At 43.0% G+C, this 12,967-nt stretch overlaps 1 protein-coding gene across 5 annotated transcripts in view; it reads left to right on the top strand.

Moving 5' to 3' along the window:
- LOC123803349 (uncharacterized) overlaps positions 1-12,967 on the top strand; it is a 70,098-nt gene that overhangs the window by 40,524 nt on the left and 16,607 nt on the right. For 3 of the 5 annotated variants that reach the window (XR_015726127.1, XR_015726124.1, XR_015726125.1), the window contains 2 exons: positions 874-972; positions 11,795-11,935. Coding sequence is in view for 1 of the 5 variants with exons in the window: in XM_087865503.1 (XP_087721629.1) it covers positions 11,795-11,935 (141 nt within the window). In the remaining 4 variants the exon portion in view is untranslated. The remainder of the gene's footprint in view (positions 1-873; positions 973-11,794; positions 11,936-12,967) is intronic. The other 2 variants (XR_015726126.1, XM_087865503.1) reach the window with 2 other exon arrangements.

Genomic DNA, 12,967 nt, shown 5'->3' with positions numbered 1-12,967 from the left:
AATGCCCATGAATTTTGTCTCTGGGTTTTATTTCCTTAATTCTGTTCACCAAATAAAAATGAATTAACACAAGTCAACACAACACACATGCACACAAGCTTTTGCAGTTAAACAATCTGCCACCATTATAATGCTTGTAAAAAGGCACGCACACACACACACACACACACACACATTAACTGGCACCTAGACATAAATAGCAAACCTCTAGAGTCTGTGATAATCTTTCAGTTTATTGGGAGATTTTTATAACATCTGAACTCACTTAAATAATTCTCTTTGTTCTCCTCCTCCTCTTCTACTTTCTCACTCTTTCAAAGCAACCAATAAATAGAACTATACTTAGAGGTGGTAAAAGTAGACAGGTGGAAAGGTTCTACTATTAAGCATCTATTGTATGCCAGGCATCATGCCAGGCATTTTACATATAATGTTTCTTTTAAACCTCACAAACCCCTTACCAAGCAGATATTATTAACACTATTTTATGCCTCAGGAGACAGAATCAGAGAGGAGAGGAGACTTGCATAAACTCAGACAACTAATAAACGAGCTGGACAGGGACCCAAGTCTTTTGGTCTTAAAAGCCTGAAGTCTTTGCTGCGCCCTGTCAACCATGTAGAAATCTTCCTGCTCCCTAACTATGGTCTCCTCGGGAAGATTATTGGTGACTCAAAAGGCTCAGGTTAAGAGCCCTTTAACTGGTGCTGTCTTTCCTTAGCCTCCTCCTCCTCTCTGACCGTAGCCCTAATTTTGAGCAAGCGGCCCGAAGCTTGAGCAACAAAGTCCTGTGGTGTGGGAGGGCACACAGGTTGACTCAACCCTCGTCTGGGTCAGTGTCTCACTTAGTTCCCCTCCTCTTTTCACTTTCAGGTCCCAGCCCTGTCTGTGCCCTTTGCATAAGGAACAGGTGGCCTTCCAGGCTTCTCCAGGCTGAAAGCACGCGTCGTTTACGGTGATTCGTCTCGCGATGTACAGTACATTTTTTATGGCCCCAAAGATTAGCAGGAACTTGGGTTTTGTACATAGAGGTGACAGATCTCTCCCGCGAGAGCTGGCACACTCTGGGCATTTCTTTTAGCCTGGTTGCATTTTTATGCGTGTTCCTAACAGATGTCCTAGATTTAAATAACTTGTTTATTTTTCAATTAAACTTCGTCATTGTTCTTCTGGTACAAATTAATTTGGATAAGGTGATGATGTCAGGAGTACACTGGGATATTCTGTTATGTCCCCCTTTTTGCAAATATTTTATGAACTTTTACTCATCCATTTACTCTGGGAGCTAAGAAGGTGGTACTTACTGATACATTCATTGGGTATCTCCAAAAATATATGGTCTTTCTGAAATTTATGTTCCTCGTATTCAGGGGCCCCACAGTTTGAAAAGTGAAATGGGATCTCTTTAATGGCTCATGACTTCCTCTTGTTTTAGTCGAACAAACTGTGGACCTCAGGGCCCATCTTTCAGGGGTATGGAGGGTGCAATCCTATTTTTTCTGTCATATCCATATTTACATATGGATGTTCCAAAATTGATACCATACAGCGTACGCTCTTCTGTATCTTACGTTATTCACTTTAATACATTTCATAACTATTTCCCCCAACGCAATAAATATTTTCCGAAAGCATAATTTTTCTGGTTGTGTACTATTCCTTTTCAGGATATGACAATTTATTTAACGAATCCCCTGTTATTAGAAATTCTATTTGTTTCCAGTTTCTCCTCATTATAAAAAATGCTAGGACTGTACTTTTGTGTGTGGATTGTTTTACATGGCCATTCTGATTATAAATTTTTATAAGTATGGAATTGCTGAGTAAGGAGTCCATACTTTTAAGATTCTGAGATATTGTGAAAAACTGGGAATACATCAGTTTTTACTCTCCCCACCAGTTTTATTTCCCCTGCATCTCTGTTGACCTCATATCCTAGCACATGATTTGGGCTCGTTTTGAAGCTGGGAACATTTCGTGTTCATTTTCTCCACTCTCCTGAACACCTACTTCTGTAACTTCCCCGAAATAAGCATTTGTGGAGTCGTAATGACTATGTGTCTTTCATTCCACGTACTAAATATCTGTATTGAAAGTTAGACGATCCCACATGTGTCAAATTAATTGTTTACAGCTCTTTGTGAAGCCCAGTAACATGCCAGAGAGATTCTGTGCTTGATCGTAGATAAGTTTTCTCCTCCAGGTAATTTTCTTTTCTTCTATATCATGGATGCTGTACTTTTCTTCAGATAAAATGGATTAAACAAGGCATATAGAATCATGTTTTTGGATATATATACTCAGGATTCATCAGTAATGGTTTTAGACTTGTTTTTTTCATCTGAAAATATATCGTGTTGATCTTATACCCATGGGATGCCTCTGTGTTTAAGTACATTTCTTTGTCCTGGAATTCTCATCTCTTCTTTATTTCTTGGCCAGGTTAAAGAAATTCAGATAATATTGGTATTGGGAATATAGTTAGACAAGTGTACCCAGTCACCGGGTTACTATAAAAACATAAGTTTTTGGCATCCCACTAAGAAAGTAAGTCTTTTCATTTGGTGCATACACAGTGTTCTGAATGGCTATTATGATTAATTAACTTTTCCATGTTGATGTAGGAAGCTGTACTAGCTCTTAGAAAACTAGTTCCAACTAGCTTTTAGTCTGATCACATACGGAGAGCAAGTCAAGTGAAAATGGAAAAAGCCAAGCAACTAATCTTCTAAGGAGCAGTAGTGATATTTTTTAAAAGGCATCTCAGTCTAGTTAATGAATTGTTACCTCTCTTCCTGAACGGGATATTATTCTATATGGGAATTATAAATATACATTTGAATATTAACTTTTCACGTGCTATATTTGCTGTTCATCTGATTAAATCTCTGCTATGAATAATCCTTTTTTGAGCTCTTTCTGGAGGTCTGGCTTGGGAGTTGTTCACTTTTAGCTAAGCCATTGTCTTAGGGCAGAACCTCACCTCACAGAACTTGATTTTTCACTCAGTTAAAAACTCAGTTCTATCTATGCAATGGGGCTTAGTGCTCGTGGGCTGAGGTGGAATTTCACAATGATAAACACTTCAATTTTGAAAGCGTCTACTATGTACCAATACTCTACGTTTGTAATCCAGTTCTCACGACACTGCTGCAACTATTTGACAGATGGCAAAATAGGCTTACCCAAGGCTAAGTCTCTAACTCAAGGTCACACAGCTAGCAGGTGGCAGTTGTAATATTCCAACCCAGCGCTAAAGCGATGTCCTTTCCACGGTAGGACACTTCTGAACCTTTGCTTACATCTGTTTATGCTGTTGTTCTGTGAGATGCAATGGAAGAAATCTCAGGTAAACAGGAGAATGCAGAGTTCGTCTAGCATAGTCATTTCACATCTTGCTTCTGGAAACACTTCCTTGCCAAGAAGTGGCAGCCTTCAGTAGCATGCCTGATTCTCCCCCTGTCAAACCAAATTTGAAGAAGGAGCAGAGCCCGAATGTAGGGTGATTTTGCTTTTCATTCCACACAAGTACCTTTTTCAGTATTCCTGAGGTACAAGGCATAGAAAACTGAGAAACTACAGGCAACTTAAATATAGTACAAACATGAATACTCCCATATGTACCTCACCAGCGCACATGGAAAATACGTTTGTCTTGTGTGGCACAGTTAACGGTAGCAAGGACAATGAATAAAAATAGTCTGTTTTTGAATTCAGACACTTTAAAATCTACCCGTGGTTTGTTAGGAATGTTGGAAACGTGACGTGTCCTCGTAGGATGAACGATGGCAAAAACATATGGGCATTCAGAAGAACATTTCTTTAGCCACTGACTCTCTTTAAAATTCTGGGCAAATTGCTCATTTTTCTATATTTTAAAATAGTTTGGGGAAGCATTACAAAGACTATTTTTAAGTTAAATATTTACTATCAGTAATATGTTTCTTGTAACCCCTGGTTCTCTGTTGCCCGTCCCCAGCAAGCGATATTTCAGATACAGTATTTCCTAAGGGAGTCATGATGGGCTAGAATTCTCCAAGTTTCCTTGAGATTATAGTGCTCACTCTGGGCTAAGCAGAGGGCCAAACACTTTCATTTTCACACAACACCCCTTTGAGGCAGATAATGTAGTGCACTCAAGTTTCAGATGAGAAAACTGACACTCACAGGAGATTAAGTAATTTGTCCACTAATGTGGTCGGGAAATAGTGGAATCGGGATTCAAACCCTGGCAGTTGGGTGTCCGCATCCGGGTACTTAAATAGCAGGCTATACACCTCAGGGACAGCCAGGCTAGGGGTTGGGAGGTTAATTTTTCGGTGGATACTGCTTTGTGTTCAAAGCGACAGAAAGGGTTCCAACCGGGGCTTTACAGATCACCTTCAGCAATATGCTGAGAGTATAATGACCAAAGGAGAAAAGGAAGGACCCTGCTCAGGATCCAGTCCTGAGGACAGTCAAACTCCTAAAGACCTACTGGGATGGAGAGGCCCTCAGAGGGATCGTTTCTTGCACAGAGCCAAGGGAGAAGATGGAAAAAAAAATCTCTAGCTGGAAAATTACTTTGGGCTTCATGAAAGGTTCGCATTGTGAGAAGGATGACTGTCGTACACCCTTCTGTCTTTGGAGTTCGTGCCTAGGGTTTCAGATGATTCTTTGGCTTCTGGCGGAGGCAGAACCAAGCAGCGAACTCTCTTTACCCCCAGCAGGGATCTCTCCCACACACTGTCCTGCCATATGGGGGCACACCCACACGGAGCTCCAGTGCTTTTCCCTTTAAAAACATGTAGGGGTTCACAGTTCCTTGGTCTTGGTTGGCCTATCCCCTGGGTGGGGCTGTTTGCTTCTCAAAGCAAAATGGCTGCTATCTTTAGGAAGCTCATCTAAAGCGGGCAAAGCTGCTTTATCTAGAGGCTGGTCATTAAGGCCATAATTGGATCAGGTCTATGTGCCAGTCACCCTGACATATTTATGCCATGTACTTTCCCCAGGTCTGTCCCCTTCCATTGTCAGGGTCACAGGGAAAGTAAGAGACGAGGAGATGAAGTTGCAGGGTATTGCTTAGTGGTGACTTGCCCACAACAGGTGCATTTTACATGGGCTAGGATACTAGACTCTCTGGTTTGCACCCTCCCCACCCCCCAAAAAAGAGGAAGAAAAGCAAAAAGAATTTGTGCTGGTTATCAAGTACAATCAGTCCTTCCTGGTTTGCTGTTGCTTCTGAGCGAATTCAAGGATTTCTGGATTACATGTGTGCTTTTTTAAAAATTTGTTTTAATTCAGGGTTGGTTTGTTTCAGTTTGTGGCTACTTTTTGTTTTATGGATCCTTTCATAGGATTATTTTTACTTAGGGGAACCAAAGTACACAGGACAAAGAAGATTCTTTAGAATAAGTGTTGTGTGTCGGGACTAGTAAAACTTAAGAAAACTTGACCTAGATCCTACTCCTGGCTGTTGGGCTGTGTGACCCAGGATGAGTCACGTTACTTTCGCATTTGTAAAATGCCTGGTGTCGTGTCAGTGATTTCCAAGCACGGCTCTCCTCCACAGTTACCTGGGAAATGTTTTAAAATGAGATGCCTGCTATAAATCGGGGGGGGGGGGGGGCAGATTTTGGGAGATGATGGAATTGTTCTGTATGTCGGTCATGATGATGGTTGCATGCTGCATATGTTTATCAAATTCTGAGACTGGCACACTAAGGGTGAATTTTACACTATGCGGGTTATTTTCATTTTTAAGTTTAAAAATAATAATTTCAAGTCCCGAGTATTGACATATTTAAAAATAATGCTTAGACCCCACCCTGCACCAACTGCTTACTGAAGCTTATCTGTTTTTCTAACCATCTCTGTGCATGTGACTCTAATGGGAACCAACCCAAACATGCTGTTGTAATGATCCCAGGTTCAGGTGTTTGTCAGCTGTAGATGTGACGTCAAGAGCAACCCGGGTGACAGGGCAGCGTGGGTGCCTACAGTCATCGCATGTCTGGACAGGCCACTAAATCACACGGGTAATGGAGGAAAAGCATGTGGCTAAGCTCCGTGTTTAATACTCAATTAGAGCAACCTTTGTGATCACCGAGCCGATAATGTCAGAGCAGCCAACTTCGGATCCTATAGTAGAAATCAGTGTTAAAAAAAAAAAAGGAAAGAAAAAGAAATCAGTGTAAAGATAGAGGATCTTGAACTTACAACTGTGTATTAATGAAAACTATTGATTTTTTTCCGTAGCGCTAAAAGAAATAATGCTCTGGAATGAGTCTGACACCAATCCCATGACAGTAGGTAAGGGTCCAGCAGGAAAAAAAGGCTCACCGAGTTGGACTATGTGGACTTTAAGAGAGAACAGAATGTATCATTAGGGCCAACCAATATTTTAAACCCAGTGTCAACCTCTGAGAGGATTCTACCCTAATGTTAAAAAAAAAATATATATATATATATATATATATATATATATGAAACCCTCAGAATTAAAAGTGTTTACTGACAGCATTGGGAATACACTAGCCTCCTAATAGGAAAACGAAACGTTGAAAATGTTTTGCCTTGTTTAAAAGTCATGGAAGAAGGTAGTAGGTATGTTTTAGGATGTGTCTCATCAAAACACACTTCCTTAGGAACACCCCTCACCAACAGACCCTTCTGAAAGTGAGTGCCTAAGAGACGACATTTCTATAGCGTAGCCTGGCTATTGCTAATGGAACCGTGGCAGGTACCAAGGTCAGCTTGATGGGGGATACTGATGCAGTAAGACCAAGATGGCTCTTTGAGGGAAACCAGATCACAAGGTGACAGAGGAAGGGGACTGCAGCTGTGCATAGCAAGCCAAAGCCATGGGCAAATCCAGAATCAGAGGGAAGTAGTAACTACAAGTGGTAAGAACAGCAGCAACAATAATAATTATAGCTAATGCTTAGGAATTGCTTCTGTGCCAAGTACCAGACTCATTGTAGCAGGTTGGAAATACCACTGTCTTGATGATAAAATGGGGAAACCAAGACTCGAATGGGATCACTTTCGTAAGGTCATGCAGCTGGTGAGTGGCACAGCTGGGAGGCAGACCAGATAAGGCAGTTCTCAAGCTCCTTTATGAAATCTCCAGAAGCACTCTTCCTGCCTCTTAGGAAGCCCAGGGGGCAGCTGCGGTGAGGAGAGTGGGAGGGATGTGCAGGGAGGCACAAGGGAGCAAGGAGAAAGGGCAAAGCAATGGCCCCATTCTTGAGAACTTGCGAGTTTCCAGCTGTAGTCTGCTTGCGACTTGGCTGTGCTGGGCTGAGAGTCTAAATTTTACATAATCCTGTCCTCCCTGACTTTATGAAGAACTAGTTTCATAAGGATCTCTGTTCCTTGAAATCAAAGAATGCTAAGCTAGAATGAAGAAGTATCTTAGGGGAGGATGAGGTAGGGAGGACATTTCTTACGTAGAGGTTAGGGTAGAGAGAATTATTTTAACTCTTTCTGGTTGTGATACTATTTTTCAAGCTTCTCAGGGGTAGGAAGATGAGAGCCTATAGTTCATCAAGGAAACATCTCATCAAGGAAAACTCCACAAGAGGATACTAGGCACTGAGCAAGCTTAGAATTTCTCAGCAATATACTCAGTGAAATTACAGCTGTTGAATCTAGTTTCTTAAGATGTTTTCTTTTAGGACCTTTGCCCCAATTACTTTAATGGACTTGTCTGTTTTTCAAAGGTGTTACCTGCCACGAGGTCCCCATGCCACTCATCTCCTTTCTCTGATGTGAGACATGGTTTGTAAGGGCTGTGTGATACTGTGACTCAGAGTAAGAAGTATTTGATCTCTGTCCTAAGTGATGAAAGCAATAAAGGTCTTTTGTTGTGTTAAATAGGTGACTTTTTTGGGAAAGCACCTAAAGATGGCGACTGGTTGCCAGGGGAAACAACCTTGTGATTCTGAGGGTTGGAACATTCAGCCCCCCAACCCCAACCTCAAGGAAGGGGAGGGGGCTGGAGGTTGAGTTCAGTCCCCAATGGTCAACAGTTTAATCAATCATGCCTATGTAATTAGGTCTCCATAAAAAAACCCCGAAAGGATGGGGTTCAGAGCATTTCTGGGTTGGTGAACACATGGAGATGTGAGGAGAGTGACCTGTTAGGAGAAGGCTTGGAAGCTCCACACCCTGCCCTGTGCATCTCTTCCAGCTGCTTGTTCCTGAGTTTGTATCCTTTTATAATAAACCAGTGCAAATGTTTCTCTGAGTGCTGTGAGCCATAGCAAATCAGTAGAACCCAAGAAGGGGGTTATCAGAGCCCCCAGTCTGCGGCCAGTCGGTCAGAGGCACAGGTGACAACCCGGACTTGTGATTGGTGTCTGAAGTGTGTGTGTGTGTTTGTGTGTGCGTGTGAGAGAGAGAGAGAGAGAGCGTGCGCGCGCAGTCTCGTGGACCGGGTGGACTGAACCCTTAACCTGTGGTATCTGATGCTGTCTTCAGGTAGATAGTGTCAGAATTGAGTTGAATTATAAAAATCCACACATTGTAATTGGGTCAGAACACCACTCTCCTTAAGAATAAAAAGTTGGACTCCTAAACAATGTGCTCGGAATCCTAAACGTTTAGGAGGCAGCTGTCCTATTGTGGAAGCAAAATGAGGTGGCATCCTCCGTCAGTCATTTGTGTTTCCGGGGAAGAGCAGACTGGGGGATTGTCCAGGCGCCCAGGAGCAGGCACACTAGGAGAGAGCTTTTCTCCCCGATGCTCCGATGAAGGTCAGCCTGGCAGACACAGAGGCACCCCAGGAGGGGAGGTGCCCAAACGAGATGGGAAGCCGGCCACTGTGCACATTTCAGAGTTGTGGGGACATGGGGGTCAGTCTTTAGTTTTCAGGGTCCTGAGAGATGGCTCCATTTTTTTTTTTTTTCAGTTACGCTTAAATACACCAGCAAGGGAAAAATCCACTCTAGCTCACCTGTTTGTTTATTCTGCTCTCTTGTGATTTCCCAAAGGGCTTTATTATTACTGTATGACTTTAGCTCTTTGATCCCCTGAAGAAGGGTTCAGGAACTGACAACCTTTCCCCTTAATCTTACCTTAGTGTTCTTTCTGAATTGAGCCACTGAGGACTTTCCGTGTGAGGCTGAAAAATATTTAAGCAAGCAAGCAGCTCCAGCCAGTTAACACGGCATCAGAGCTGTTGCTAGGCAGGGCATTTTAATACACGGGCATCAGCGTGGGTTGCCAGGTTGGCACCAAGTCCTAGGTTACCTCACCTGTCCTCCTAGTTAATCTTGTTATGTTAATGGGTGCGATTCCCCACTGTAGAGACTCAATGTTCTTGGCACCTGGACAGCGCCCTATGGCTTGACTCAGAGGTGTATAGAACTTGTCAAGAACTTGGTTGCTGCCAGTCGGGGCTGCCGGCACTCCCTGACCAGTGAGTGGTCCCGAGCCACAGGAATGTGCACACAAGTGGACCGTGAAAGACTCACTCCAGGAAAGCAGCCTTGGAAGAAAGGGAGGGACTTCCGGGAATTCCTTTCGTCCTCAGAACATACTTCACAGTTTTTATGACATCTTAGTGGTTCTTGTCCTTTCCCAGGGGAGGCATACGTTTTCACATTTGCATGGTGTCCTGGATGTGACATCCTAGCTAAAGCCTGATCACATTCCTGCCCATCTGAAGAAGCTTGCTTCTGTTACGGGAACTTAATTCATACGACACTTATGGAACACCTAGTCTAACCAGTGCATTATGTGAGGGGCCCGGAGACCAGATTTAGGGCCCCCTTCATTATGTGAATGGAGCAGCTCCTAATTACGCTAACGTGTATTTACTAATTTTCTTGCTGCCTTGATGGGTCATCTTTACCATTAAAGGGTGGTGGGCCTCACCTAGCAATTCCACACTGCTAGAAAGCCTGGGCATTTGCCATTACCTCTTCTAGAGGTGGTCCACCAAGTGCAGGGAGAATCCATTATTAGTACTCTTGGCCTCATTTATGATCCACAAAGTGCCTTGCGAAAAACTCACCTGTTAATATTTTATTTTCTGACTTAGGGGAAAAAAATAAGGAAAGTTTGAAGCCTATTTTTGAATTGTGTTGAAAAGTCAGATCATTGCTAAAAATTTGAAAAGAGTTTTTATCAGACAGGGGGGAAAAAAGGAGCTAAGAGAATAAGAGAGGCAGAGTTCTTTTTGGTTAACTGGCCGAGGGCTCTATTCCTGGAGAGGTGGGTTAGAATCCCAGCTCTGCCTTTTCAGCTGTAGCTCTCAGGTGATTTACTCCTGCTCAAAAAAGCTACTTCGCAGACTAAATTCTGGAAACTGACCAGCCCAGCCTGGCACACAGTAGGCCAAAATAGCGGTCCTGCCCAGTCTTTTCTGTTAGAAGTTGTTAGCCATTCTTCTAAAGGAGGCATTGCAGAATCAGAATCAGTTTCTAGATTTTCTTTCCATAAGAGCCACTACAAAACAGAAGAGAATAAGACCTTTCAACCCTTTACATTAGGACTACTTAAAATAAACTTAACATAATAAAACTCCCTTTTTTAAAAAACATATTTTGCCCATTATGGACTCTCCAGTCAAAGTTATGGGAACCGTATCAGGATAAAGTCACACACTCAGAGTCCTAGAATTTGTTTCCCAAAATACCTTTGAAGAGGGAATTTGTGGGAAACCTGCATGGATGGCCATGGTCACAGACTCATGACGTCACAGAATAAGAGTCATGGTCATTCTGGGCCACTCCCCAGTGAGGGGGGGGGGGCATTGCTCCTGTCACATTTGAGGGACAGCCGTCTGACTAGAGTACGGATGGTCAGCATATTCTTAGGTACGGAAATGCACATGCCCGTGAAAATCTTTGGGTTTATGTATTTTTGTTTAAAAACATTTTACTTAGGGGAGCCTGGGTAGCGCAGCTGTTAAAGCGTCTGCCTTCGGCTCAGGGCGTGATCCCAGCATTGTGGGATCGAGCCCCACATCAGGCTCCTCCGCTGTGAGCCTGCTTCTTCCTCTCCACTCCCCCTGCTGTGTTCCCTCTCTCGCTGGCTGTCTCTCTGTCACATAAATAAATAAAATCCTTAAAAAAAATAAAAATAAAAATAAACCATTTTACTTAAAAAAAATAAATAAAAGCAGTTTTCCTCTGTGTCCCCGAGGCTACCGGCACATCCCCTTCAGGTACCGTGATTGATTCAGGACTAAACCCGAGTCTAACTTGTCTCCTACTAGGCTCTGATCAAGAGCACTGCGTTTAACTCTAAAGTTACTTCTTTTTTTTTTTTTTTTTAAGATTTTATTTATTTATTTAAAGACAGAGAGAGAGACAGCCAGCGAGAGAGAGAGAGGGAACACAAGCAGGGGGAGTGGGAGAGGAAGAAGCAGGCTCCCAGCAGAGCAGGGAGCCCGATGCGGGGCTCAATCCCAGGACTCTGGGATCACGCCCTGAGCTGAAGGCAGATGCTTAACAACTGAGCCACCCAGGCGCCCCCAGTTAGTTCTTTCATTAGATATGCAAGCTTGGGCATTATTCTCCCACTTTAGCCTCTATTTCTTTTCTTCATCTATAAAATGGTGACAGCACTAGTATTCATTCTCTGTCATAGGTTTTTTGGTGAAGATTTAAATGACAGTAGAGAGCTTAGTATGGTGCCTGGCATAGAGAGAGAGTCCTGTAATTATTACTGTTGTTATTGTGATGCCAGCATCTAGCATGGTCGTTGACTCACATGAGACTCAAAACACCTTTAAAAATTGATTGATGGTGGTTACACCCAGTCGTGCTTATCTAGCTCTCCACTCTGTGCTTTGATGTTGCAGGGCCGAATGTGACCGGGGAAGAGTACCAACCGTGTTGACGGGCTTCACTTTACATTCCTGTCCCTTAATCTCGAGTGGGCACTTCACACCGCCCAGCGCTCATACTGGGACTCTAACTCAGTCATCCTCCTACTTGCGGAGGTGAGTAGTTCCTACTTTCTTCTCCGGGGTCAAAGCAACTCCATTCTCACTCTTAGCTAATAATCACGCTTCTATTTCAATGGAGAAAAAAAAAAGATGCAATCAGAAGAGGTTGCTCCCATCAACCATACACCTTCTCCCCTTCTAGAAGTTCTGTATTCTGCCCTGTAACCATGGAGGGACTGCTGTGCCCCGGGCTGAAACCAACCGCTCACTCAAGCACTGTGACCTGCCCCCCTTGCTCACTTGAGCACTTTAGTATTCTCCCCTCTCTGCATCGCTGATTTTTCTCTTTCTGCTGATTATTGTCATTACAGTACAAATATTTTATTTTTTCTCCCACCTTTAAAGATCATATTTTGACTTTCTTCTGACCTTCTTTTCTCCTTCAATTATACCCCCATCTCTCTCATTTCCTTTAGCGTGAAGCTCCTTGAAAGACTTGACCACATAAGCTGTCTTCAGTTCTCTTCTCAGTCTCCTTTGGCTGATTCCCCAACCTCTAAATGTTAGAGAACCTCAGGATTCAGACTATATCTCTTTTCTTCACTATCTACACTCACCTCTTAGGTCCTTCCTAGTCAGCGGTGGGAACCAGCAAAGTCAGCTTCATCGGGGAGAGTGTTAGAAATGTCCCACCCCAGACTGGCTGAATCAGAATCTGCAGTTATCAAGATCCCCAAGTGATCTTTTGCACTTTAACATCTCGGATCACCCCAAGTGAGCCTGAATAATGGCTTTAAATGGCATGTATTTGATAAGTTGACTCCCAAATTCGTATCTTGAGCTGAGAATCTCCAGTGAAATACAAACTCATTGCAACTGCCTATCAACTTTTCTTCATGGATGTTTTATAGTCATTCCCAACTTAACCTGTCCAAAACTGAGCTCTGATATTCCTACTAAAACTGTTTCTCCAGCATTATTCCCTCTCTTCATTAATCATGACTCCATTCTTTCATTGTTCAGGTTGAAATCCTTGGAACGGTTCTTGCCTCTTTCCCACATCTGGTCTGTCAGCAATCCCATCAA

This window comes from Ursus americanus, chromosome 11 (genome assembly GCF_024610735.1).
Source record: "Ursus americanus isolate L20-20 chromosome 11, mUrsAme1.1.p, whole genome shotgun sequence".
Classification (NCBI taxonomy): Eukaryota; Metazoa; Chordata; class Mammalia; order Carnivora; family Ursidae; genus Ursus; species Ursus americanus.
The sequence above is the reverse complement of the archived record's forward strand: the minus strand, read 5'-3'. Positions and strand labels throughout refer to the sequence as shown.